Genomic DNA, 27,954 nt, shown 5'->3' on the forward strand with positions numbered 1-27,954 from the left:
TCGGTCCCTGCCTGCCTGGGTGCCTGGTCCCTCAGGTCTTCCCCCACTCTCCCTCCCCAATGGCCCCAGAGAGGATGCTCTCTGGGACTCAGAGCTCAGTGACAGTGGGGTAGGGGGGGCAGTGTGGAGCCACCATCTGGCTATAGCAATGAGATTCAGACACATGAGGCAATTCGTTTGTGAACAATCAAGACAGCATATACTTAAGAACGAGGTTCTGCTGGGCAGATTCTGCAGGGAGCTTCCAAGGAGGCGGAGAGGACCCGGCAGGGGGAAGACAGATGGGTGAGTGGGCGGGGCTGGGGGCGTGGTGCTCAGGGCCTGGTTGGGAGCCCCAGCCCCCTCTCGGTGACATGTTGGAGACAGATAAAGCTGCCTCCTTTGCAATGAGGCCTGGAGTGGGAGGGGCACGGAAAGCTCTCAGGGTGATTTGAGAAGGGACCAGAAGCTGGTCTGGCAAGGCCCAAACGTGGGCAAAGGCTTGGCATCCAGGGCAGGGCTGGGGGGTGGGGAGGGGGGCAGGGACGCAGCAATCTGCCTAGCTGGCCCCAACTAACCCAAGTGCCTCCCTTACATTTTGGGGAGTTCGGGCAGCATTTTGGGGCCATCGCTCAGCAGTGTTTGCATGGAGGCATTCTGGATGTTTTCCTGTTTCCCTGGAGTCTGAGTTCAGCCAGGAGCACAAGAGAGCCCCAAGCAACTGCTGGCCTGCCCTCTCCCATCTGAGTGTTTTGCTGGGAGCGTCCCCATCCTCAGTGTCTCTGGGCCACTCCCGGCTGCCCCGGACTCCCATGTTGTGAGGTGCCCCCCTGGGGCCTCACCCCTCTCCTGTCAGCCCCTGCACAGGCTCACAGTGGCCCATGCCCTCGTGCTGCAGGGACAGTTGTGGGCTTGGAGCCCAGAGAAGAGAACCAGGCCTGACTGGCTGGTCAGAAGGCAAGGCAATCTCCCGAATTAGTCTGCTGCTTTAGCCTTTGGCAGGTGCCCCCCGCCCCCGCCCCTGCCAGCACCCCGGCGGCTTCTAAACGCACCCTGGACACTCAGGGGCACCAGGTGCTCAGGGGTGAGAGAAGGCAAGACTCAGGCGACAGGGTTTCAGAACTCATGATTTATTGACACTTAGTGACCCCTGGGAGGAGACCGAGTTTCTGGCCCCCTCATCCTGGCACTCGTCCCTACAGACAGGGGAAATGGCCATCCCGTCTCGGGACGAGACGCCTCTGGCGGAGAACACCTCTCCCAGGAGCCCTGATGAGATGTGCACAGATGAACCCTTGGCAAGGCTGGCATGGCGCATGAATGGCAAAGCTCGGCGCATTTGGCAAAGCTGCGGAGCCTCGGCGAAAAGCACAGGCCTCCTGGGGCTGCCTCCCTTGGGCGACAGGTAGAATCAAACCCAAACCAGCTTATCTTGCATAGGCCCAGCAAGTTTCCATTGAGCCCTTGTCAGGGTCAGGCCTAGGAACCGGCGGAGCTGTACCCCAGGCCCCGGGAATACTGCTGAGGTAGCCGGGCCACCTGCAAGGGGACACGGGAAGGGGTGAGGGCCGCATGCCGGCTGGGGAGGGTAGGGGGAGAGAGGGCTGCGGCCAAAGGCTGGCTCGGGACCTCGGAGAGCTTGTGCGTCTCCAGTGGGGCCTGCCCCTGTCACTGTTCCCCCTAAAGCACATCCCTTTCCTCGTCCTGGGTGCGAGGTCAGGGAGAGCCCAGCTGTACCCTGCCCCTCTCCATTCCCTTTCGCCTCACACCTGCAGAGGGAGGGAGCCGAGCCTGTCTGCTTCTCCCACCCCTGCTGGCTTGCAATCAGCTCTACCTGTAAAAGCAGGGCCTACTCTGAGCTTTTGTGTTCCATGTAAGGCCCAACCCTAGCATCTGCAGCTCCATTCTTTCCCAGCCCACTTAACTGTAAGAATAGACGCTAATAATACTTCACCACCCCTCCCTGCTAGCAGCCAGGGAGGGCTCTCGTGGCACGGGCAGCAGCTCCCTGGGACGCACCAGGCTTGCCTCGGGTAGCCCCCGAACCTCCAGAATCACAGCTTCGGTGCAACCCTGTGCCCTAGAGAGGAGAAACTGAGGCCAGGGAGGCTCCATGACTTGCTCAGCTCATACAACAAGCTAGTGGCAAAGCGAGGATTTGAGAAGGGGATTGGGGCTTCCAGACCTGGGGCCCTCTTAGGACTGTGGCCTGGAGAGGAGGGGGGCCAGGGCTTTCAGAGGCCGAAGACGCCCAGTGGCTCCCAGTCCAGACCCAGTCAAGAGGGAAGAGGCCTCTATGCCTAGGTGCTTGCACAGAGCCGGTGTCTGTGCAGGAGGAAGAAGGGCTCCCTCAGCCCCCAGGCAAAGATGAGCAGCACCAGACAGCAGAAGCCTCTGCCAGACGGAGGTGGCCACTGGGACAAGCCTGGAGAGATCTCCTGATGGAGCCTCGAGCCAGGGCGTGAATCAGACCACCACACGGTGAAAGCCACACTCCACGGGGGAAGCCCCACTCTTGGTGGCAATCACAGGATCCGACTGGCAAAGAAAGGAGGACAAAGAAGTCCACGCTTCCACCCTCTGCTAAGGTCATGCCGGGGAGCAGCCAGGCCGCTGGTGAAGGGCAGGCCCACATGCTGCCTCTGACCAGCCCTGCGCTGGGGAAGGGCCGAAGAGGGGGCTTCAGGCCCTAGAAAGCAGCGACGCCTTCAGATTAAGTGGGGCAATTCTAGGTCACTGTTGGCTCCCACCAAACCTCTGAATTGCAGTGACCATGTTTAAGATGCCTTCCATCTCGAGCCTTGGGGCATGGCATCGGCCGCATCATATGGGCTCCCTCATCCCTGTTGTGGGAGTGAGGAGTAAAGGCCAAGCCTGCGGGGGGCAGCTCCCACTGCCCCGCTGCCTGCCCTGAGCTGCCTCCCCCTCCCTTCCTGCTGCAGGGTCCGGGGCGGGGGGGCGCCTAGGCTCCCCTGTGCACTGGGATCACGGTCCTCCCTGCACTCTCCTTGCTGGGGCCTAGCCACTGCGGGTGGATTCTGAGTACCCTCACAGGACCTCCCAGCCTGGGGGACCTGGTGCCAAGCTTCCTCCTGCTGCCCACCTCCCAGCGACATTCTCCAGAAGCCTCAGCTAAGCCACCCACTGCCATTCCCAGACCTGTAGGCCTGGGTCCTCCCACCGGAGACCCCTCTCTCTGGGCCCTTGACCTCTGCCTGGACTCTTCACCCAGCCCTGCCACTTCCAACTGGACACCCATGCCATATTCGCCTCACTGGATGTGAGCAGCCTGAGTCACCCAAGTTTCGTGGCTCCCGAGCCTCATGTGCCCAGAGCATGCTAGGGAATGTAGAGCTCTCCCCCATGTGGTCAGAGCAAGATGGCAGAGGGTGCAGCCGTGGCAGGCGGGAGACAGGAGGAGGGGTTTTGGGGGCTGTGGGGCGGGTGGGCGGGATAGGCTCCAAACAGAGCCCAACGCCCTCAGGCTGCCCTCGGACTTGCTGGGGACTCTAAGCGTGTTTTCCAATGAAACCAATTTGATTACTAACACAAGACATTCTAGGACATTCCAGTCAAACGAGGAGCCCACTTCATGGAGCTCAGTCCCTCAGCCTGGGCACCAGGCCAGAGACATGAGCAGCAGGGCCCAGGCATGGAGGGAGGCTGGCGGGGCTGTGGTCGCCCTGATCTCCCGGAGCCCTGCCGTCTGGCCCAGGCCACACAGCACAGCCTATGTTCTTCAGGGCTGCTCTGCTGTCAGCAGCGAATGGAATCACAAGAGGTGGAAAGAACTCGTCTGGGAAGAATTCTAGCCAAAATCATGCCACTATAACAAAATAAATCCTGCTTCTGTAAAAACGGAAACATGCCTGTTAGAATCTGTCCAGGCCCGGCGGTTCTAGCCCTACCTAAAGCTGTTTAAGGCACTTGAATGGCTTATTAACACCACCTGGAAAAGTTTTTGTTTCAATCCTGATTTAGGGGAAAAAAAAATTCAGTAATACTGCAAAAGAAGTTTCTTCTAAAAAAAAAAAATCAATACTTCAGTTTTCTAAGAATAAAATAAAAGCTAAGCTCTGCTTAAGTTATATGACACAACAGGTCAACTTGGCACTGACAAAACAAAGACAAAAACCTGAAATACTGCTTCTGAGTTAGACTTCCCTGGGGAGAAAAAAAAGACCACAAACAAAAGACACACGTGTCATCATTCTGACCTTCCCCTCCCTGGGTGTGTGCGCGCTGGGAGGGGACCAGGGAGGCTGGGGGCCGCCGAGCACCCACCGCAGACCAGATCCCTGATGCTCCCTCCTTCCCAAAGGGGCTGTTTTCCCCACTCTGGGAAGCCGGCTTGGCAGGCCAGGACCAGCCAGGGGCATCTATACAGATGAGTCCTCCCAGCCGTGGCCAGTGAGGAGCCAATGAGAAACCTGGGCCGGACACCCAGGACACACCTGGAGATGTCCATGGCCTCTGGGTCTGTCCGGGGTCTCATATGCAGTGCCCTGTTGCCCCAGGCGTGTGCCCAGCGTCTTTGGTCCGACTGCGGCCCGCGCCTGTGGCCTCTGGTCCTGCCCCCTACCCAGCGGGGCCTGGAGAAAAGCTAATCCACTTCTCAGGTCACCTCTTTGGTGAGGTCTCCTCCCTAGGCCTCCTTTGGAGATCCGGGCCATCCCACTGCCTGCACGAGCAGGGCATAAATACCCCCCCCCCCCCCCGTGCAGTTCTGCAGCCACCAGGATGGACTGATGCAAGCAGCACAGGGGACTCGGGGCCCTGGGAAAACACTGTGAGGGGGACACCCGCCCGCCCACTGTCACTGCCTCCGCCGGTCAGGTCCTAAGGCATCCGAGGGGGAGGGGCCTGAGGTGGGGGCAGGGGGCCTGCACCTCCTAGCTTCTCTGTGGAGTGTTGGTCTCTGGCTCTGAGAGGCCAGAGGGCACATGCCCTGCCCCCTGGGCCCTGCCCTTCAGTAGGTCTCGGGGGTCCCTGAGGAAGACCACCATGACCGTGATGTTGTCGTGGGAGCCCCGCTCCCGGGCTGCAGCCACCAGCTCCTCGGCCACCTGCAGCCCGCTGCCCTGCTGCCTGACCAGGTGGCTCTGGACAAGGCCAGGGACCTCCTGGTGGGGGACGACGTCGAAGAAGCCATCACAGGCCAGCAGCAGGTAGTCCTCGGAGCCCGTCAGCTTCCGAGAGGCCGAGTCCGCCTCCCCTGACACGTAGGGCTTCTGGAACACGTCCCCTGCGCGAGGGAGAGAAGGGCCTCACGTCAGAGGGCCGGGCTGCCTGTTGCCGAGGGCCACCTGCCGGGCCCGGGCCTCACCACGGCCACCCCCCTCTGGCACCCGTGCTCACTGGTGAAATTTGGTAATTTCACACAGTGCTAAGGGCTATGAAGAAAATAAAGAGAGGGCGATGTGGCCGACTTATTCTGGTGTCCCAGAGGGCCGAGTTAGGGCCCAGCCAGGCCAGAGGTCAGCTCGACAAACAGCCTCTTCACTGCCAGTGGAGCCTGGCCCGGAGTCGGAGACGGGGGAGAGCTGAGGCGGAGGACCTCACTTTTCCTTCCTTGTGCTCAGGTCTGCAGGTTCCCTTCCCCTCAGGACCCTCTCTGTGGGACCCCACATCCAATCCACTAGCCAGTCCTGCTGGCTTTACTTTCAAAGTGCGACTGGAACCCACCGCCCCCTCCTCACACCCTGCCCAGGCCCGCGGGTCCCCCGCCTTCCACTCCTGCCCTCCGAGGGCGCACCAGCCCACGCCGCTTCCTGACACGGACCTGCCCAGGGTGTTCCCCTCTGCGGAAGGAGCCTCTGCTTGGAGAGCTCCGCCACCGCCACCTCCCCACCTTAGTGTGTGCAGAGGCCCTACGGTGGCGGCAGCAGCAGGGAGAAGGTGCCACATTGTGGGGCTCAGCAGGAACAGAGTGGTGTCTAGGTACCTGGGGGGAGAGGTGTGGCTGCCGAGCCCCAGCCTGAGGCCCAGCGGCAGCAGGATGCTGACAAAATAGGATTGTGGAAGAATAGGGGTCTTTTTTTTTTTTTTTTTAAGATGGAGAAAAGAATCAGCATGAATGGGGGGAGGATAATCGATAATCTTCATTTATGGAATATTTGAAAATGACCTTCCAGCACAGATAGTAGCTATCCAAGGGTCTCCTAGTCGGTTTTTTCTGGGGAACTGTTTTAACGAGGAGATAATCGCATACAACTTAAACTGGGATTATTCGTGAGAGATGGAAGTCTCTGAGGTGTTTGCACGTGGGCTATCTAAATTCACCAGAGGTCCTTCACAGACTGATTACACGGCCCCACAGGCCACAGGTGCTTTATCAGCACTGGACACTGCTGTCCCCAACAGCTGGGTGACCCTCGGGCTGCAGACAAGAGGCCTTGGTCCCCCGCCCCTTGCCTCCTTACCGATGGCTCTGGACACGGCCAGGGTCCCGTTGACTCTCCAGCAGTCCATGTGAGACACGAAGCCGCCCAGCGCCTCGATGCGCTCCTTCTCGTCCTGTGGGGGACAGCCAGAGTGGGGGCCGGGGCAGGGTGCCTGGCAAGGCTGCGCGAGCGCAGATGCATTGGTTTCCGACACTGAGCTGTGACCACAGCCCGGGAACGACACCCAGAGGAGGCATCAGGAGAACAGCGAGAAACCATGAAGAACCTGCACGTCCTCCTCTGAATGCAGGCAGGGCCACCGCAGCTGCGCGGCAGACACAGCCAGACCAGCTGTGGCCACCGACCCCCCGCTGCCTCACCTTTCACTTTGGGATACTGTCCCCTCCTCGCAAGCCGCTGGGGCGAGAGCAAGCCTGTGCTGTGTGTGGCCACCTGGCAGGCCTGGATGAAACCTCAACAAGGCCTTGTCCTTTCTCAAAGGGCCCCTGCTCCCCCTCCTCCCAAGAAGTGAAAGCAGCACCGCCATGTTGGGCCCCAGGGTACCAGCTTTCTCAGCTGGGAGCTTCCCATGCCCCCACAGGACAGTGTCCGCTGGATAGGCCAGTCCCCTCTCTCTGGGACCACGGATGTGGGCCCTTCCACCCGGAGACGGTCTCTGTGCACATACAGACCCGCCGCAGGGCGGGAGGGAGGGGGCACACCCGTACCAAAGGCTGGGCCACCCACACGGTTCCCTGCAGAGGCGGCGGCAGTGGGACTTGGAAGGTTTGCAGGAGCCCTGACCTGTCGGCACGGCTCCCTCTGGGCCTGAGAGGCCACCGTGGTGTTGAGCAGTGCCAGAAAAAGACAAAAAGGATCATGAACGTGGGCAGGGAAGGAGGAGGAAGGAATTCGCAGGTGGAGGGGAGAGAGAGACTCAGAAGGGTCTGGGGAGAGGCAGGTAGATACGCAGGCTGGCTGTGCTCTTTGCCACGGTGCCACGTGGCAGGGCTCCGGGAAAGGCTGCCCGGAAAGTCCCTGCTGGGCCGCAGAGGTGGCGCGGGACAGCAAGCTTCCGGGGACACGGGCGGGCAGGAACCTAGAGGCTCGCATCTAGTCCTGACTTAGACCGCATTTCAGCCGACTGCCCGTCCTGGGGCAGGACGGTCCACCAGGGAGCAGATGCCAAATGGCCCGGTGCTGCAGTGACGGTGGAGGGACCCGGGACAGCTGCCATTTCTCAGCTGTGTGCTCTGGGCAAGTTACTTGACCTCTCTGAGCCTCAGTCCTCTCCTCTGTACTACCGGGAGAGCTTATGGAGGAGGTGAGGCCAAGGAATGCTGTCCCTCCCCGCTGTTGTGGTGATCACTGCCTGACACTCCCTGCGGTGCTTTCCAAATCTAGAAACCAAGAAAGGACAGCTCCATTCAGTTACACAAAAACCAAAGTGTCTACAAGGCAAAAGCCCATAAACATAGACAAAGCGGTGGGCTAAGCGGCGGGCTATTTGCAAATCGCCCTGCAGACAAGGAGCTGACCTACAAATTGATAAGGACAATAGCAGGAGACCAATGAGCCAAGGACAAGAAGGAAGGGCTCTCCAGAAAGGCAATGTAAATGATCTTCAGTGGCTGAGAAGGTGCTCGGCCTCAAGTCCGTAATGGCTAACGCCCCAAGCTTTCGGAGACCCCCCGCCCTCAACCCCGGCCACTCGAGTCACAAGGGCCCTCCCTCTGGAGGAACACCAGGAGCTCCCTGGGAAGGTGGTCCAGGGCTCCTCTTACTTTGTTGCCCACCTGACCATCCACTATCCTGCACGGTGCAGCGTGACGGGGCTGGGGATGTCCCAGGCACAGAGGAAGGGGGCCCTTACCTGTCGCTCAGGTCTGTGAGGTTCCATCAGCTTCACCACCTGTCCCTGCTGCACCAGGATGACCTGGGAGTCCCCAAGCCAGGCGACGTGCAGGGTCTTTCCTGCGATGAGCGCACACACCCCCGTGGTGCCGCTCTGCAGCCGCTGCAGGGAAAGAGGGACGCCCGTCCAGGCTGACCGACTCCTGGAACAGTGCTCAGCCAGGTAAAAGCTATGTCCATCACGGTGGTGAGGGTTACACAGCTGTAGACAAATGTCAAAACCTATCCAACTGCACACTTTATGTGTTATTGAACCAACTGTACATTGTACGCTTGTAATACATGCAATCTGTTATGGGTCAATTATGTCAATAAAGCTACCTTAAACTAATAATAACCTAATTTGAACACCTGCTTCAGGGAACCATTACTCTGGGAGGTGGCCCAGGGGCTGAGGCATGTCAGTTTTTCACCGGGCTCCCACGTGACAGTTCTGGATGCTATACGGTTTTCCGTTAAGATGCAAGGTCTGGCTTTGCTGATTTCCGCTGGGGTCTGTGCTCAGAGTGTCTGATGACACTGTAACCCCTTCCGAGTTTCCCGATGAGCCATGTCAACTGGGGCAGATCCGTTAAGCCCTCTGGGCCTCAGTTTCCCGATGTCTAAAATGGACACAATTTTAGTAGCTACCTGCCAGGGCTGCTGGGAGGGCCCCATGGAAGTTCTACAGGTAAGGTTCAGTGGGTGGGAAGTTCACAGACGAGGGGTTGGACGTGTTCTTTCAGAAACAAGTGCCCGATCCCTACATGGCTATGATTCCCGGGGAGAGAACACGCCCAGCGGGCACCAGCAGCCTGCCAAGACCCTGCCCAGGTGAGCAAGGGGAGAGGGGACCGTGTATTAATCATGGGTTTTTTGATCTTTTCTTAAAAAAATTTTTTTTGTAAGATTTTTAAAATTTTTAAGTAATCTCTACACACAACATGGGGCTCAAACTCACAACCCTGAGATCAACAGTCCCATGCGCTTCCGTCAGAGCCAGTCGGGCGCCCCTATTTTCGGATGCTCTGACAAACTGGGGTACTTGCTAATCGTGGAGCGAATGCCCCTTCCAGCACGGCTGGTCCCTAAAGATAGCATATGTCTCCCCCGGGCGCACAAACTTCTTGCACGAGCCAGCTGGTCTGAACCCGTGTCCTCAGCCGCGTCCTGTGTCTCCCGCCAGGCTCTTTCCCCTGGCCTGGATGGCTGGGGGCAGCCCGGGTAGCCCAGAGCCCAACCAGGTCATTCAAACCATCCAATCCTCCACTTGCCCTGATGTGCCTGCCCTGCCTCACCCTGCCTCGCCCAGGCCTTGGTGTGAGGCCACCTGAAGGCTTCGCCATGTGGTGCTCCCTTCCTCTGCCTCCGGACCAACCCTGGGGCCTCCTCTTGGGCACTGGAAGTAATCAAACTCCTCTTTCAAGGTGGCCTCTGTGCCTGTCATCTTGCCATACCTGAGCAAAACAGAATCCTGGGCGCATTTTACAACAGCTGCCTTCCCTGGGAAGCCTGCACCCCCACCAGAGTGGGGCAGGTCTATGCTACTGCGGGGCCAGGGAAGCTTCATGTTGCCTTTATTCAAATGAAAAGCCAGCCTCCCTGTACTAAGAATGCAGTCACATGATGGCCAGCAGAGTTTAGTGGGGACCTTCTGACACCACCAAGTGCTCTGATTTCTCTCCCTCGGCCAGGGCCAGCCTCTCTGATCTGAACGGCTGTTGGCCCACACTGCATGCAAGGCCCATTCACCGGTTCTCACCTCTCGCTTGGCTTTCCAGAGAAACATCTCATCGGTGTGCCGGAAGGCTTCTCTGAGGGCTCCGGCGGGGTCCGTGGGCAGCTCAGGCCGGCGGGCAACGTTGCTGTGCACGTGCACGGCGGCGTACCGTGCGGCATCCACCCCTCCGTGACCATCAAACACAGCGAAGTAGGCTCGGTCCACGGGGTCCTGGTGGGGAGTGCAGCGGGAGTCACACTGACCTCGCCCTGACCCACGCTGTCACCTAGCCAGAGGCTCTCGTCTGGGGCTGGAGCCCAGGCGTGGACTGGGGTGGGTCTGGGAGAATCAGCATGGCCTTGGACATCAGGTAGGTCATCCTGACTCAAGCACTTAGGAGCAGCAAGACTTGGAAAAGGAAAGGACAAGCCTCCAGAGCCTCGGTTCACCTTCTGTTAGAGTTGCTGGAGTATAAAATGAGGGAAGATGTACCAGGTGGCTCCTGGTGCCTGAGACAAAGCAGGGCTCAGCAACCGTGAGTCTGGGGCGAACATGACTCCTGGGGCCTCCCCTTCTAACAGGCTCAGGCAGAGCATTCCCTTTCCTCAGTCCCTTAGCTGGGAGAGCAAAGTGACCCAGAAGTGCTTGGTCAATGAATCGGTCCTCTGAGCCTCCCTGTGACATGCTTGGCCTTGCCCCCTTCAGAGCACAACGACGGGCATCACTCCTGCCTCGGCTCTGGCTGGCCGCTCTGCTCGGAAGCCCGGGTGGCCCCCACCCACCCCCTACACAAGGCCTCCGTGGCTGTTCTGACTGGGGTCTGGGAGGAGGAGCACTGCAGGTGGAGCACTCACGGACAGGCCGAAGAGCTGGTTGAAGGTGGGAAGGCACACGTGCCGGTCCTCCATCTTGCGGCGGGTATTCCGGATGGCATGCATGGAGACCAGCCATTGCCGCTGAGGAAGCTGGGCGGTCAAGGGCACCTGCTTCTGCCACTGGCTGCATACTTCCCAGAGCCGGTTAAAGAAACTCCACGCCAGGCCCTTGGCATCCAGCACTGATGCGCATGACAGAGGACTGTTAGGGAAGCAGCTGGGCTCCACTTGACCTACCTGCCTCCCTTCCCCGGGGCCCCTGCAGCTCTCCAACAGTGCCCCCCACAAGCTTGCACAGGCCCCACCAACCCATCAGCCCCGGGGGCATTCCGAGCCCCCCAGCCCAGTAAACTATGCGTGACAGCCTGTGTCATGGACACCCAGCGATGTCTGCTTGGGCAATATGCACAGGAAGGAGCCTCCCGTCCCATAGTGAGCAACTCCACTCATGGCAGCCCACCCCAAGGAAACAGCCAGAAACGCAAAGATAATTTCAGGACAAAGTATAAAATCATTTATAATTGCACATTAATTAGAAGCAATAGGTATCCAGTGACAGAGTAAATTATGGTCTATTTTCTTGATGAAGAATTAAGCTGCTATTAAACATGATTTTCACAACTAAACACGCAACCGCCACACTGCCCAGCAACTGCACCCCTGGGCATTTATCCCAGAGAAATTAGGATGGCATGCGCACAAAACCCTGCGTGCCCCAGGGTTCACAGCAGCTTCATCTGTAATAGGCAAAAGCTGGAAATGGTCCAGTTTTTCAACCTGTGAGCAGGTAAACTTCGGTACATCATGCCACCGAATACTACTCACGGAAGGAAGGAGGGAAGGAAGGAGCAAGTGAGCTCCTGGCGCGTTACAGAAACTCAGATGAATCTCCCCAGAGTGATGTGGAGTGAAAAAGCCTATCCCCAAAAGTTACGTACTCTATGATTCCACTTCTAGGCATTCTTGAAACGACAGAATTATAGAAATAGAGAAGATTAACGGTTGTCAGGGTTAGGGACAGGAACATGGGGCATTAGGGTGACCACAAAGGATAACATGAGGGATCCTTGTAGGATGAAACTGTTCTGTATTTTGACTATGTCAAGATCCTGGTCGTGATAATTTACTATAGTTTTTTAAGACATTACCGTTGGGGGAACTGGGTAAAGGATACATAGAATCCCTCTGTGTTATTTCTTTCAACAGCACGAGAGCCTACAGTTATCTCAAAGTTTAATGGAAAAAAATTAAAGGGTAAAACAAAAATGGACTTCTAAAGAGTGCGCGAGCATGTAAAATGCTATGTCATAATATTAAGGAAAAAAACATTAAGGAAAAAATGTCACAAAAAAAGGAGAACAGAAAATCCCACACACAGTTTGATCATGAGGACCTGAAAAGGCCTTCAACTGCTTGGACCAGAAAATTGAAGGCAGGAAAACCACACAATCAAAATGTCAGCAGTGGGTGTCTGCAGGCGTGACTCTACAGGTGATGTTTTTTCTTAAGAACACTTTTTTGGTATTTTCTCAATTTTCCATGACAAGTGTTAGCCCCAGGTGATGGTTTCAAAATATGTCCATTATTCTTTGATGCCTGATTGGGAGCCCAGTTCCCTCCCCTTGAGCATGGGCCTTAGGGACCCGCTCCTAATAAACAGAATCGTCTGGAAGTGACCACGAACTGCTTCCTAAGAGGCACTGTGGCTCCCGCCGGGCACACTCTCTCTCCCTCCCTGTCTGTCTCTGTCTGTCTCTCTCTGTCTCCTGGTGAGTCACTGGCCCCGAGGGAAGCAGCTGCCACGGTGTGAGGACACCCAAGCAGCCCCATGGAGGGTCCACACGGGGAGGGACTGAGGCCGCCTGCTAACAGCCAAGTGACCGAACCCCTTGGAAATGGAAACTCCGCCCCACTGGCCACAGGCTCAGGACCACGATCCCATGAGAGACCCTGGGCCAGAACCACCAGCTCAGCAGCTCCCAAATTCCAGACCCACAGAAACTATGGGATAATAAATGTTTGTTTTAAGCCACTAAATTTCAGGAGGAATTTGTTATGCGACAACAGGTAAGAGCCCCCCCTACAACACACACACACACACACACACACACACACACACACACCCACCCCAAATCCTACCCACACTGCCTTCTAAAGAAAAGCTTAACAAGGAACTAACAACGGACAGGTCCCAAGGAATCCTCAGGTGGTGTGCCTCAGAGGCTCAGGTCATTTCCACACACAAAACCCTCCTGGGACTCTTGCTGGCCAGGGTGCATGAAGCTGGCACAGGTGAGTCAGGGCCCGTCTCCTCGGAGGCGTGTTCAAGGGCAGACTCTGAGGAGAGTCGCAGGCCACACTTGAAGGACTTGGGGTGGGGGGAGGTGTTGGAGAAGGAAGAGCTCCTGCCCAAAGGTGAGGGCCGCAGAAGAAAAAGAGAAGGGCAGAGGCCAGGGAAGGCAGAGAGGGTCTGTGAGGACGAGAGGTCATGGAAGACATGTTGAGGGAATCCAAACGTGAAGGCGGGGCGTGTGTGTGTGTCTAGAACTGGCCACCGCCAGCACACCCAGGACACAGGTGCCATTCAGGTGTTTGGCAAGAAGTGGGAGACCAGGCGGGTTGGCCCGAGGGGCTGTGGGTACAGGAAGGCTCAGCTCTGGAAAGACAGGTCCACATGAGCTTGGCCCAGTGCATCCCCTGCCAACAAGTCGTTCTGCTGGACCGCACAGCGCTGCCTCCCTGGCCTCCCCTCCGCTGTAGACAGCTGTGCTCAGAAGACCATCTGGGCCGCTGAGCTCCTTCCCTCTCCCTCTGGGCTCTGCTTTTTTATTTTATTTTATTTTATTTATTTATTTGTCAGACAGAGAGAGAGCACAAGCAGGGGGGACGACTGGCAGAGGGAGAAGCAGGCTCCCCGCAGAGAAAGGAGCCTGATTCGGGGCTTGATCCCAGGACCCCAGGATCACAACCTGAGCTGAAGGCAGATGCTTAACCAACTGAGCCACCCAGGAGCCCTGGGCTCTGCTTTTATTAGGCCTAGACACCCAGGGAGGCACAGGGCGCCGAGTACTCTCTTGCCTTAGGTTGTGCTACCATTTCCGTCAACACGTTTGAACTTGAATTTCGGCTTGAGCAAAGGCAATTACCACTGACAATGATAAGCAATGGATAAGCCAACGGGAGAATTGTCCGCTCACTGACTCCTGATGCCGCCGGCAGGAGAGCCTGCTTTCCAGGCTGAGGGCCTCATCCTGGCGCCCACAGGACCAGCCCACTGGAGAGGGGCCGGCTGGTGTTTCCACATGATCCAGCCACAGAGTCTTAGTTATATCTCTGTCCTTGAGCAGTGGTGCTTGTATCACCTGCCGGGAAATCAATTTTGCAAGAAGGGCTTCGAGATGATAGACTTAACTATGTTCTGCTTCAGTGACAGGGACGGCTGATCAAGGCTGCGAGCCCAGGCCTGTACGGAGGGCGGCGGCAGGCGGTGATTTCCTCCCCCGTTCCCTGGCCTGCAGGAGCCCCCAGGGGCAGGGCTCTGCGGGTGTCAGCCACCGCCCGGGGCCTTCCCGCCAGCAGGTGGCGCTGGTTTCCCGCCGGGACTCGGGGGCGGCGCGCTCCCTTTGTGGGGCTCTACGGACAATGGCTGCCTGTCACTGTGGGCCACTGTCTCCCGCACCTCCCAGGCAGGAATGCGAGGCTGTGCTGGGATGGAATGTGGGCAGGGAGCCACGGAAAAGGCCGGGGACACGGACAAGAACTCAGCATGTGCTGAAGCGAAGGGCCGCATGGGTTTGTCTTCTTTCTCTGCCCCGCCCCCCCCTTCCTTGCTTTGCCCTCACGGCTCGCTCTCGGGCTAAGCTTAAAGGAACATAGATAACAAATATGGGACAAGATGGAAGTAATCATATGCAAAATATAAAGAGACCAAATCAATAAATTATACAGTAGTCCCCCCGGATCCACGATTTCGCATTCCGTGGTTTCGGGTACAGGCGGTCAACGGTGGTCTGGAAACGGGGTCATCCCGTTTGTTTTGCCAGAAGGTCCACAGTAGCCCAAAGCTACACTGTCATGCCTACGTCACTCACCTCACTTCATCTTATCACGCAGGCATTTTACCATCACACACCATCACCAGAAAAAGGGTGAATACTGTACACTAGGATACTGAGAGAGAGAGAGGAGGACCACCTTCATATCACTTTTATTACAGTACATCGTTATAACTGTTCTATTTTAGTATCAGTCATCGCTAATCTCTTACTGTGCTTAGTTTATAAATTAAAGTTTATCACAGGTATGCGTGTATAGGAAAAAAATGCAGTATATATAGGGTTTGGTACCATCTGCAGTTTCAGGCATGCCCTGGGGGTCTTAAAATGTATCCGCCTTGGATGAGGGGGGCCTACTGTATTAGGAAAGTGAAAGAAAGATATGCAAAGTAAGAGCCCTGACTTTTTATGAAGAGGTTCACTGCCCATTTCTGGGTTCCCCTGGCTGTGCCGGGTGGCTCGGGGTGCGCCCTGCTAACCAGTATCTCAGAAGGAGGCCGACCCACAGGCCCCTTCGGCCCCTCCCCAAGCTAGCTCTCAGACGCCGTGGAGCCTCCATCTGACGGGGTCCCGAGTTGGATCAGCCCAGGCAACAGGCCCAAGTGCTGGCATTTTCTACCAGCTGGACCCTGAAGCCGCCCCCAGGAGCCGCGCACACGTCACCCTCCTGACTCCCACGCCACCCTGAGGCAGTGTCAGCTGAGGCAGAAGAGCAAGTGGGCGACCGAGGTGCCACCTCAGCTTCCTCCCATGTAGAATGGGAAAAGCATTATTCATCTCCTGGGTGGTTCGGAAGCTCAGGGAGACGGCGGCTGCGCTCCCCCTGCCGACCTGATGCTGGAGCGGGCGCTCTCTCTGCATCCTGACCCCACCGCACCGTCAGGAGCATGCATGGCCGCTGCCCTTCCGTGGCCCTCAGCCACGTGCTGCCCACGACTGCCCTTCCACCAGCAAACCGGGAAAGGCACCACCCCCCCACCCCCACCCCGTGCCTCGTCTGGCGGGTGAGTCTGTCGCCTGCTAAGCCTCCGGGCCAGAGAGGGAAGAGAACTCACGGGTCACAGGGGCCTTCTCTTCCTTGTCGTCATCTTCCTCTTCCTCCTCCTCCTGCCCGGGCAACTTCCTGAACTCAGAAAGGTCCGTCTGTAGCAGCCGGGAAACTGCCTCGTGGGCCAGAGATGCAGCAAGTGGTGGCGGGGCGCTCCTGGGGACAGGAACAAGGAGTGAAGTGGGGCTGGCACCTCAGCAGAAGCTAATACCCCAGTGCCTCCCCGAATGCTCCAGATGGAGACCCCCTTTCTCCTCAGGAAGGCCCTCCCAGAGGAAGCGATGACTGCTCGTGCCACAGCGTGTGGCGGCAAGCAGATCGGCCTCTGGGGCCTTGGGGAGCTGGATGGGACAGGTCCTGAGCTACACCGAACGTGGGTGGGGGCTGGTGGCGGGGAGAAGAGGTGTCTGCTGGCCCCTGTGGCCGGGCCGCACACACTGCCCAACGTCCAGCCTGATGACAGCTCCTGGCCACCAATACCAGGTGGGGCCCTCTAGAGCGTCAGGAGTCTTATGGGTTGAATTGTGTCCCTCAAAATTCGTATGTTGAAGTTCTAGCAGCCAGTGCCTCACAATGTGACCTGATTTAGAAACAGATGCAATTAGTTGCAGTGAGGTCGTATAGGAGGAGGGTGGGTCCCTAATCCAGGAACACCGGTGTCCTTATAAAAAGGGGACATTCAGGGGATGCCTGGGTGGCTCAGTCAGCTAAGCGCCTGCCTTCGGCTCAGGTCATGATCGCGGGGTCCTGGGATGGAGCCCTGCATCGGGCTCCCTGCTCAGTGTGGAGTCTGCTTCTCCCTCTGCCCCTCCCCTACTTGGGCACGCTTTCTCTGACAAATAAATAAATAAATAAATAAATAAATAAATAAATAAATAAAGTCTCTCTTTTTTTTTAAAGGGGGACATTCAGACACAGATGCACACAGGGGGAACTGTATGTGAAGATGAAGGCAGAAGCTGCGGTGATGAGCCAGAAATCACCAGAAGGAACCAGCCCTACTGACACCCTGATCTTGGACTTCCAGCCTCCAAAACTCTGAGACAACACATTTTTGTGTTTAAGCTGCTTGGCCTGTAGTCCTTCCCACACCACATCCATGGAAAGCCCTCCCTGGCTCCCCGGCGCATAAGGGGTCCATTCCTCTGCTGCCCCTGTACCTCTCAATGCATCCAGGCCCCAGAATCTGCCTCCCCACCAGCGGGAACCCTTCAGAGGCCAGACAATGTGTCTGTCCTCAAGGGCTGGGGGTCCACGCCCAGGGTAGCCAGTGATTCTGCACTGGGCAGACACACCTGGCTTTTCCCTGAGGACAAGGACCTCCCAACAGCCAGGCAAATGGGTCACTTCCCTTTGGGGGCTGGGCATCCACGGTGTGTCTATAGATGGTCTCAGGAATTTACAGGGATGAATCTGATTTTTTAAAATGAGAGGGTGACTCAGGGGAGAGGCCTCTGGAACTGCCTTTGAAAAACAACCAGCCAAGACATGAGAAATGAGTTCCCCTGCCATTTGGGGATTTCCTGCTAACCACTTGGGTTTTCCTTTTTCACAGCAGGGAGAAGGGGCACTGTTCTCTTTGCTCCTGGGGAGGTGGTGCCATGGATTCCTGCAGGCCTGCAAAGGTCACTGGGGCCAGGAAGCAGCTTCCGGCCTGGGGAACACAGACAATGCCTGGCCTCAGGCCATAGGCCTCGCTTCCTGGATGCGCCCTCCCTCCCCATCCAGGGCTCCCCCCCCACCCCCCATACACCCTCCAGGCACTCAGGCCCTGCAGCAGTCAGGGCTCCTAAAGACTCCAGAAGATGCTGCAGTGAACAGAAGGTGGGTGCAAGGCCCAGGTACCCAAGAAACACTCTAGTTTCACCTGCTCTGGGGTTTTCAAGTTTGCAGCGTAGCAGCCGAGATGAAAATGCAGAAGAATAATTATAGCATAAGGTGTGCCTTGCTCGGGGACCTGAGATGGGACACAGAACTGCTCACAACAAGGGGGAAGACAGGATGTAAATCACTGCACTCTTGAACTTGGTGATCTGACTTCCCAACAGTCTCATGGAAGACACCATTTACAACCTGAGAAAACACCGTGCGCCACTATGCTTGGGGCCCCGTGCGCCGCAGGGATGGGAAGCAGCCCGGGAGCTGCGAGGAACGTCTGTGGGGGTGCTCCTGACAGACCCAGAGTAGACAACATGTGATCACACGTGTGAACACCATGCTGCACGGGGAAGAAATACGCGAAAAGAACGAAAGGAACTAAAAATAAATCCATCAAGATGAGTAGAAAATACATGACTTTAAAATATTATGTTTTAAAGGTGTTTTAAGATGGATGCGTTAGGAAGTTGATGGGGGCCATGGCCCTTGGCCTCTCCCTCATGGCTAATAGACTCAGGCCTGCTCCGCCATCCTGCTAATTAACGGGGCGCCTATTCAACGCCTGAGCCCAGGGCCTGCCATCAGGGCCTCACGGGGCAACCCCGTCACCTCAAGCAAGTCCTGCTTTTCTCCTACACGTAGCCTAGACACCTGCCCTCCAACATAATTGAAACCCGCTCAGTCCCAAGGCCCTGCACCCAGCAGACCCCTCTAGTCAGACCCCCGACTTCTCCACCTCAGGGCCCTCCCTGGGCAGGAGGGCCGGTTACCTGCTCCTGCTTGGCCACCCTCCTCTTCCTCACCTGCTTCCATCTCCACTTCCATGGAGCAAAACCAGCCCCACCTTCCGGGATCCTGCCCCTGTGGGCAGGGCCCTCCTCTGTGCCCTCTCCTCCCCCCACCGGTGGACTGACTGCTCACCCTGGTGGCCCTCCCAGGCTTGGCCCTGTAGCTTGCCCTCTTCTTCTTTTTTTTTTTTTTAATTGTTATTGCTATGATGCAGTTAAGTTTTTTTTTTTTTAAGAGTTTTTTTTTTTATTTGACAGAGAGAGCAAAAGAGCACAAGCAGGGGGAGCAGCAGCAGGAGAGGGAGAAGCAGGCTCCCCACTGAGCAGGGAGCCTGACACGGGGCTCGATCCCAGCACCCCGAGATCATGACCTGAGCCGAAGGCAGATGCCTAACCATCTGAGCCACCCAGGTGCCCAGCTTGCCCTCTTCTGACTCTGAGCCACCAGCCTTGGGCTCTCCTCCCTCCGTCCCCAGGTCACTTCCTCTCTCTCCCCGGGGACAGGTCATCTCCGACACAGCAGGCTCCGTGCTGGGTGTTTTCACTCTCCCCGGGCTCTGGGCTCGCGCGCAGGGGCAGACGGGCACCAATCCTCCCCGGCCTGCGATTCCTCCCACCGCCCCTAAAGCCCCCACAGGAGGCCCAGTGGCTGCTGGTGGGACAGACCCTGCGGCCCCGGGCCCTGAGGAAGGCAGAGCCCTGGGAGCCCTCCCCTCCCCTCCCCCACATCCAGCAACTCTGACCTATTCTGTTCCACCGACTCGCCTTATGCCACCTGCCTCTAAAATACTTCCTCAATGCAGAACAAAACAGGCCAGTTAACACCCTCTGCACATGCCACACCCTAAAGGGACATGGTCACTGGGCATGTCCGCCTGAGCTCTGTGGGGCCGTGGGGCTGTCAGGATGGACCAGGCCAGCTCACACCGACCTTCACGCTCAGTGACCCGGGCTCCCACACTGTACGGGGTGAATAAGAGTCATTAACTCGGGCGCCTGGGTGGCTCAGTTGGTTAAGCGACTGCCTTCGGCTCAGGTCATGATCCTGGAGTGCCGGGATGGAGTCCCACATTGGGCTCCCCGCTCAGCAGGGAGTCTGCTTCTCCCTCTGACCCTCTTCCCTCTCGTGCTATCTCTCATTCTCTCTCTCTCAAATAAATAAATAAAATCTTAAAAAAAAAAAAAGTCATTAACTCTGTTGGATCCTAGCAAGCAGGCCCTTAGGGGGTGTGTGCAGGATCGAGCTGACCTGTCACAAAGGAAGCACGCTTGGGGACACTAAAATGCCGGGATGCTGAGGCTGGGGGCATGGTCCGACTTTAGGGGTGACACGGTGACTAGGGACTGTGGGCCCGGCCCCTGGGGAGGGATGAGGTTCACGCAGACGCTGCATGGGCCGTTAGCCTTTACTGTCTATTGCTTTCTCCCTTCAAATCTCACCTCTGTGCCTCAGCTGCCTGGCCTGGGAACAGGGGACAGCACCATCACCTCTTGGGTCATTTGACTAGGCTGGGTACATGGCCTGGCCCTGCCCCCACCCTGAGGCCTCTGCCTCCCAATTTGTGAAATGAGACAGAAACAGGATTGACTGCGCCTGTCATGGGTTGGACTGTGTCCCCCCAAAAGATATGTTGAAAAGTCCTAACCTGCTCAGAATGTGACCTTATGTGGAATTAGGGTCTTTGCAGGTGTAAGATGAGGTCATACTGGCCCTCAATCTCAAAGGACTAGTGTCCTTACAAGAGGAGAAGAGACCCAGACAGGGAGGGAATGCCACGTGAAGACACAGACGCACGGGGCAGACACCATGTGACAAGAAGGCCGGGCTGCAGGGATGCCTCTGCAAGCCAAGGAACCCCAAGGACTGCTGGCAACACCGGCAGCTGAGAGAAAGGCCTGGAACCAATTCTCCACACCCTTTGAGAGAGCAGGACCCTGCTGACACCCTGATGTTTGACTTCCGGCCTCCAGAACTATGAGACAATCCGAGCTACTTTGTGACGGCAGCCCTGGGGAAGTGATGCGGCCCTGTCACGGGGATGTCATTAGGGAGCATAACCGGCACGGGGCAGGGTGTGTGGGGTGAGCGGGAGCTGCGGTCAAGTTCAGCCGGTGGCACGTGCCAAGCCCCTTGCTCCCGGCCCGTGCTGTCCCCTCCTGGCAGGTCCGCCTCCTACCTGCTGCTCAGGAAGCCCATCGCCAGCTCGGCCAGCTCGCCCTCCACCTCCTCCTGACTCAGCACTGTCCCCGGGACCTTCCATGGCACAGGGCTCTCTAGGCTCAGCGGCGCTGGGAAGTCGCAGAGGAAGGCGTCCAGGAAGCCTGGGATCTCCTCTGCCAACTGGCTGCTCTGCTGGGGGGCTCCAGATGCCATGCCCAGAGCATCCCGGGAGGTCTCTGCTGGGATTCCGGGTGGTCTTCACTCTGAGGAGAGACGTGAGGGTCAGAAAGCACATGGGGATCGGTGCCCTCACCCCACAGTGCTGAGTGTGCGGTGCCTTGCTTTCTCTCCTTCACCTCGGAGCATCATGCAGCAGGTGCCACGCCAATCCCAGGGCCTCAAGGCAGAACGGCAGGGCCACTGGCCTCACATAGAGTTCAGGGGACCCAAGTAAGGGGAAGCAACAACCGTGGTCAGTGTCCTGACACAGCTCCAAGAGGGGGCACTCGGAAGCCCAAGAGAAGTGGCTTCAGGAGACAGAGCTGGAATCAGAGGCCACATGGATGCCCTGAAGGAGAAGTGACAGAGAAGGCAGGCATGTTCCCGGTAGGGGATGGCTGGCGTAGACAAAGGTGGGCGGGGGGGGGGGGGCACCAGGGCCAGGCCCCTGAGGCAGGAAAACACAGCAGGTAAAGGGGCTCAACCTGACCCTGGGACCTCAACAGCCAGAAGGTGAGGAAGTGACGCCATCACGTCTGTGAGCCTTGTGGGGAGAAGGGAGAGGGGATGCCTGTCAAGGGAAGAAAAAGAAGGGCCTCGATGGTGCCGGCGCTGGTCCTGGGATGTTTTGGATGTGGACAAGAGGGGGAATAGGAAGGGACCCCAGAGGCTGCAGGGCACCCCAGGGCGTGGGCAGGAGAGAAGCCAGGAAAGCTGGGGACACCTGTGATGTGTCCTCTCCAACAGGAAGAGTCCTGGGCCTCCTGAGTCCCAGCTGAAGGAGAGGCACCAGGGACAGCCCAAGCCACTGACCCCACTGCCCTGGGCACTGGCTCCTACCTCTCAGGCTCTTCCTCCCCCGTCCTCAGGAAGGCTAAGGGCTTACTAGCTGCCAGGCCCTGTGCATTGCCCATAACAACCCTGGGAACCAGGACGAGCCCCCATTTCACAGATGGGAACACTGAGGCTGGGAGAGGGGCAGCCCTTTGAGAGTGGAGGAAGGATTCTGGAGCCCATACTCATCACCATCCCACCCAGCTCTTCTCCCACAACAGCCTCACTCACACCTGGCTCCCGCCCCATCCTCCTCCCCCCCAAGGTGGGCCTCCAGCTCCTCTCCCCCAGCTCAGGACCTCCACACACCACCCGCCCACCCTCTTCCCTCACCCTGCCCCCCTGGGTTCATGGGCCAGCGGAGGCCTGTCTGTCAGACTCCTGCACGACCCGTCTGGACTCCCACCTCTCCTGTTCAGCCCTCCAGACCCAAATGGTCCCAGAGCATCTCTCTTCTAGCATACACCCTCCCCCATTCGCTCTCTAGGCCCCACTTCCTACCCCACACCCAGATGTGCCACCACTGGCCACCAACGCCGAGCACAGGCCCTTGTTTCGCCCATTCCCCTCCAGCTGGGAGCTGTTCTGTCTGAGCCTTCCCAGGGCTGGGGCACCCCCAGGGCCTCCATGACACCCAACTGGGAAGCTTGCTTTGGGAGCAGTAACAGCTTGACTCGAGGGTCCAATCCCAAGTTGCAGGCGGAGAATGTGGGGAGCGATTTCACGGCCCATCCCCTCCCTGAGGCCTTCCCGGTTGTGATGAGCACAGGCAGGGAGGAGGCATGGGAGAGACTCTTCTGTAATTCCTCATGCCTGCAGACGTTACCGGAGGGCAGCAGTGGACAGGGGTTGGAAACTGGAGGCTGAAGGGCCCTGCCTCCGAGGGGAGGGGTGAGAGCCGGCCTAGCACCCACACCCATGGGCACGGCTGCCCTTTTCCAGAGCCACTAACTCAGCACAAGTCTGTGGCAGAATAAAGAAAAAAACAAAACAAAACAAAAAACCACAAGAAGAGCATGGGGTGAAGGGGAAAGGGCAAGTTAAATGTCTAATCTGGGAAGGACTTGCAAGGACAAGGGGGGGTAAATGCAAAACAAACCAACGAACCAACCCACAAAACCTCTCTTTCAGGGCCCTGTCAAAAGTTGACTTTTTAAAGCAGACACAGAAATAATACAGAAATTAGGGCACTTATGAGGGAAGGTTATGGGGACAGATTTAAAATCACTGCTATCCTCCATGCTTACTTATCAGTAGAAGTAAAGGCCTGCAGCCCCAGGTTACAAAAGGTGAACAGGTCAAAAGATAAAGAGGCTAAAATAAAGAAGCAGAACTTAGGACAAGAGCAGGTTGGACAACCGAATCATAACCACAAGGGTAAGGCTTGGTGAAATGGGGAGATCCGAAAAGGCTGGGAGCCTCACCGGGGGTGGTAAGGATCACCTGGGGAGAAGGCAGGCTGCCCAAGAAGCCAGCCAGAGAAAAACAAGAAGAAGATGGCGTGAATTTCCCAGCAGGCTCCGACACCCGTCGGCAGAGAAAGAGGCCAAGCCACCTCCTCTGCTAGGGAATAGCTCTGGCCTGTTGCTTAGGGGAGAGAAATGTGAGTAATGCAGAGCTGCCCTCGAGCAACACCCGGCGCCCCTGGGGTCGGGAAATGCCGCCTGGCTCCCTGTGAGTCCTGAGCCCAGTCCGAGCCCAGAAATAATGCTCTACAGATGCTGAAATCTTCGGCGGTGCACGCGCTCCTGTGTTAAGTCTATGATCGGGACCTAAATGAGAGGAGGGCTGGCTCACCAACCTCCCCAGAGTGCACAGGAGGGCCCTGCTTGAGAAACCCTGGCCCCCAGCATAAAGCACAGAATGCAAGACCCTTCGCCTGCGTCCTCACTTGCTGGTGGCATCTGCTCGGCATTTTGGAATGCGGGTACCTCCTCGGGATGTTTTCTGTGCCTGGGGCTCCCCCCATCCCCCCCGAGTCTGCCCCTTTCCCTGGGGGTCGGGCCCCTCCTCTCCGCATTGCTGCCTCGGTACTCTGCCCCGTGCCCACTGACCCGTGCCCAGGGTTGGGCACAGGCCCCGAGGGCAGCCTGTGACATGCCTGCTGAGTAGGGTTGGGGGAGGGGGGCACGGGGGGGGGGGGGAGGGAGGGAGAGGGCAGGCGGCAGGGAGAGGGCAGGCGGCGCGGGCGTGACAGTGCTTGTATGCATGCCTGGCCTGCATCTGCCCGGGTGTGGGCTGCCTTATCCTCAGGGCCTGTGCCAGCCACCCTCCTTTGCTAGACAGGCGGGTGGCCCAGAGCCATCCTGCCGGCTGAGGACCAAACAGGCTGGTTTCTACATCAGCAGGCTGAGGCGAGAGGCAAGGAGAAGAACCAGGACATGGCTTTCCTTCTCTGGGGTTCAGCTGGGGAAAAAGACAAGAGTAAGTTCCTTCCAGGGCTCCTGGGTGGCTCAGTTGTTTAAGAGACTGCCTTTGGCTCAGGTCATGATTCTGGAGTCTCAGGATTGAGTCCCGCATCTGGCTCCCGGCTCAGCAGGGAGTCTGCTTCTCTCTCTGACCCTCCCCCCTCTCATGTGCTTTCTCTCTCTCTCAAATAAATAAATAAAATCTTTAAAAAAAAAAAAGGGTAAGTTCCTTCCTTGCCCTTCTTTTTTCCAACAAACTCTGAATCTGTGATATAGGCTATACAGAGAGGAGCAAAACAATCCCGCTCCCAGGAGCCCGGGGCCTACAGATAAAGGCAGGAAGCACGCAGCGGGGAGGGATTCCCAAGGCAAAAGCAACCCCCCCCCCCCCGCCCCCGACAGCCCCGGTGCCAGGAGGGGCAGGGGACCGTGCCGTGGTCCTGAGCTCTTGCCGGCCCAACGGGGGTGGACAGGGTCTCAGGGGTAGAAAGCAGGATAAGGTGGTGGGAGATGAGGCAGAGCTGGGTGCAGGGTGTCCAGTTAGATGCAGTGCTGAGGGGTGCTGGGGAGGGGGACTTGTTGAGTCTGGGTGAGTCATCAAGGACCGGGGGTGGGCAGGGGAGGAACACCGGGCTGCCAGCCCCCTTGTCACCGGCCTCCACCAGACTGGCCAAACGTGGCCCAGGAACCGGGGACTCCCGGCTCCCAGAATGCTGCCTCTCTGCACTGCTCATCAGCTGCCAGGCAATACCCTCCAGGGGCCCTCGGCTGCCAGCGTCCAAGGCACTCCTCCTGCTGCGTCTCTTTCCACCTCCCAGCAACCTGTTGTCATTACCCCCACGTGGGGGTCATGACAGGTGCAGGTGGCGGGGGGGGGGTACAGCAAAAGAACCAAGCAACTCGTTCAAAGTCCCTCGGTGGGGTTCACGCTGGGGAGTCACCCGCCAACCCCTCACTGGTCACCAGCCTGGGAATTCAGTCTCTCGTGGCCTCTTCTTTCATCTCTATGCCCATCACCCTGTTCCTGCTCCTCACCTCTGTGCTCCTGTGCCTTGCCTCGTGGCATTCCATTTTGCTCCCCCTGCCCCCCCCCCCCGATCCAAGTTCTGCTGAGCTGTCACACCTCTGGGGTCCAGCACACTGTCTTCCATGTGCTAGATCCCAAAGAAAAAATAGTTATTTTCCTCTAGTTTATCGGTTTTGACTCATAAGCTCAACTAACGCACATTTGTACAACTGCCTTTTTCTTGATTTTTTAAAAAAGATTCATTTATTTATTTTAGAGAGAGCGCGTGCATGAGCGGGTGGAGGGGGAGAGGGAGAGAGTGAGAGAGAATCCTCAAGCAGTCTCCCCGCTGAGTGCAGAGCCCAACCCAGGGCTCAATCCCAGGACTGAGATCATGACCCGAGCCGAAATCCAGAGCTGGCCGCTTAACTGATTGAGCCATCCAGGCACCCCAACTGCCTTTTTCTAGGTGGTAGGGACAAAATACTTGTTCAGAGTCCTGCTCGACTTCAGAACCCAGGAGCACAGCAAAAAACAGCAATCCTTAAGAAAGGAAACTGCATCATCATGACAACAGTATTGCCTTCCTTCTTAAAAACTTCTCTGTAAATGGAGAATCTTATTTCTTTGTTCATAAGTAACCACTGGGAAGAATATGGCATCAATTTTCCAGAGCTTTTCCTACACACGTATCTTTTTTCTTTTAAAAAAAAATGTATGGCAAAATACACGTGACACGTAATTTATCGTTCTGCCCATTTTTCCATCTCCAGTTCTGTGGCATTAAGTACATTCACATTGCTGTGGTTGGGTGCAAGTCTACAGGCTTGACTTTCTCACTAGATGTTCCCTGAGTCAGGAAGCCCACCCCTGTCCTCTCAGGAATTAGCCCGTCCCTCTGTGCATATGGTGTCTGGCCAGTGTGATGGTGGAGGGAAGCCGGGGGCTGCCTTCTGCCCCTGCCAGTGGGTGGTGTGGGCTGGGATAAGCAGCCTGACGCCTGGCACCTTCCAAGAGGAAGTCAAGATAGTCTGTGGAGAACAAGTGATCGGAGGAGAAAGGTTTTAAAGACAGGGATGGCCGCAGGCAGTATCTCAAAGGAATTCTACAAATGAACTTGTATGGAGGTTTACAGCTTTCAAAGTGGTATTCAAAGTGGTATTTGTTTTGTTACCTCTTGCACAACTACTCCCAGAAGTACAGGCTGTCAGGCCACATTGCGGATGAAGAAACAGGCTCGGGGAGGGTAAGCTACCCGCCTAGGGTCACACAGGTAGGAAATGGCAAACCCGGACTCACATGAGGTCTTCTGATGCCTTTTGTCACTTCCAGTTTGGTTATAGGAAGAAAAGACTGAGATGTGACAATAGGGCCAGATATGGGCATAAAGGCCAGGAGTGAGGGGCGCCTCGTGGCGCAGTCAGTTGAGCAACTGACTCTTGGTTTCAGCTGGGGTCGTGATCTCGGGGTTGTGAGATCAGAGCCGGGGGGGGTCTATGCTCAGCGGGGAGTCTGCTGGGGTTTTTCTCTCTCTCTCTCTGAAATAAATAAATCTTAAAAAAAAAAAAAAAAGGCCAGAAGTGTGCTAGAGATGACCTCAGAGTACTGGCCTTACATTCTATCTCCCATGGTGGGAGTACAGCTAGGCCCACAGGACTTGCCCCAGGAAATACCATGAGGACATGTGTCACTCAGGCCATGTGTCCCGCTGGGTGGAAGGCTGTGGGGGAGGAGTCCATCACCATCAACTAGTCCTGGCTATGTGTTAGGCCCTGCATTAAAATCCCTACAATCAGGTGCCATTTCTCCCTCCCTGCAGCAAAGAGGTTAAGAGGCTCGCCTGAGGTCACACAGCTCCCAGCGGTGGAGTCCATCACCTCCCTGCCTGAGATTTCTATCTCACACACCTAGGGCTGAAAGTGCGGCAGCCCAAGCATTCGCTTTCACTAAAACACTCGCTTAATCACTTGGACGAGGGCCACGGATGGGGGCAGGCCATGGGGTAAGGGCACGTGGGCAGAGATGTGGACCGGCAAAGGTGCAGGGGCTGGTGGGATAGGGGTCGGAGCAGTGGGTCCGGCCCAGATGCTCCTAAGAACAGGGGCTCGGCCACGGGCAAATGGGGGCACGTCACCCCTCGGCATCCATTCTGCTTCACCGCCCTTGGTTCCCACCTGGCCTTTGGCTTGGCCACACCCCCGCCGGCCCCTGGGCCCCCAGGTCTGCACCCTTGCCTCCCTGGCCCTTCAATTCTCTGCCTCGGGCTCCTCAGATCTTCAATTGCTCCCCTCCGCTCTTCAGCCCCCCACTCGGCCCCTGAACCCCTTGGGTCTTCCCATTTCGGCCTCCCTGCCTCCCCAGCCCCCCTTTTCCACACCCTCCGGTTCCTCAGCGCCCCGTTTCTTCCCTATACGCCTCAGGTCCCCACCTGAGCCTCACTCCAGCGCGGTCAGCCCCCCGGTCCCATGCCCCGGGCTTCCTCACCCCCGGGACCCCCAGGGCCTCACCTGCTACTCCGCCACTCCGGGCCCCTCGAGCCGCTCCCGGCCGGCCCCGCCCACTTCCCGTCCCCCGCCGCGGGCTCCGCGCAGGCGCAGTCGGGCCGCGGGCGGGCGGGGTCGGGCCTCTGCTGCCCCCTGGCGGCCTCGCGGCCCTTTCATTACAGGTGGAGAACAGCTGCGCTCCACCCAAAGAGTCGCGTGGTGTC

At 57.4% G+C, this 27,954-nt stretch overlaps 1 protein-coding gene across 1 annotated transcript; it reads right to left on the reverse strand.

The window, feature by feature from the left end:
- Window positions 1–1,093: 1,093 nt before the first annotated feature.
- On the reverse strand, window positions 1,094–27,817 carry PPM1F (protein phosphatase, Mg2+/Mn2+ dependent 1F). Its single transcript, XM_028095505.2, has 8 exons — window positions 27,755–27,817; window positions 20,797–21,043; window positions 15,961–16,109; window positions 10,830–11,032; window positions 10,018–10,206; window positions 8,236–8,379; window positions 6,402–6,495; window positions 1,094–5,224 (listed from the first exon to the last, which is right to left on the reverse strand). Exons 2-8 carry the CDS (start codon window positions 20,991–20,993, stop codon window positions 4,872–4,874), a joined length of 1,329 nt encoding a protein of 442 aa, XP_027951306.2. The 5' UTR covers window positions 20,994–21,043; window positions 27,755–27,817; the 3' UTR covers window positions 1,094–4,871.
- Window positions 27,818–27,954: the final 137 nt, after the last annotated feature.

Source organism: Eumetopias jubatus, unplaced genomic scaffold, assembly GCF_037043125.1.
Source record: "Eumetopias jubatus isolate StellerSeaLion01/CBP00866 unplaced genomic scaffold, mEumJub1_p1.0 scaffold_16, whole genome shotgun sequence".
Taxonomy (NCBI): Eukaryota; Metazoa; Chordata; class Mammalia; order Carnivora; family Otariidae; genus Eumetopias; species Eumetopias jubatus.

Excerpts from the sequence above, each read along its gene's own strand:
- PPM1F (XM_028095505.2), bottom strand. The coding sequence starts at position 20,993 with ATGGCATCTGGAGCCCCCCAGCAGAGCAGCCAGTTGGCAGAGGAGATC. Across the intron at positions 8,380-10,017 it reads TCTGGAAAGCCAAGCGAGAG|CGGCTGCAGAGCGGCACCAC; the intron begins GTGAGAACCGGT and ends CTTTCCCTGCAG. Across the intron at positions 6,496-8,235 it reads CTCACAGACCTGAGCGACAG|GACGAGAAGGAGCGCATCGA; the intron begins GTAAGGGCCCCC and ends TGTCCCCCACAG.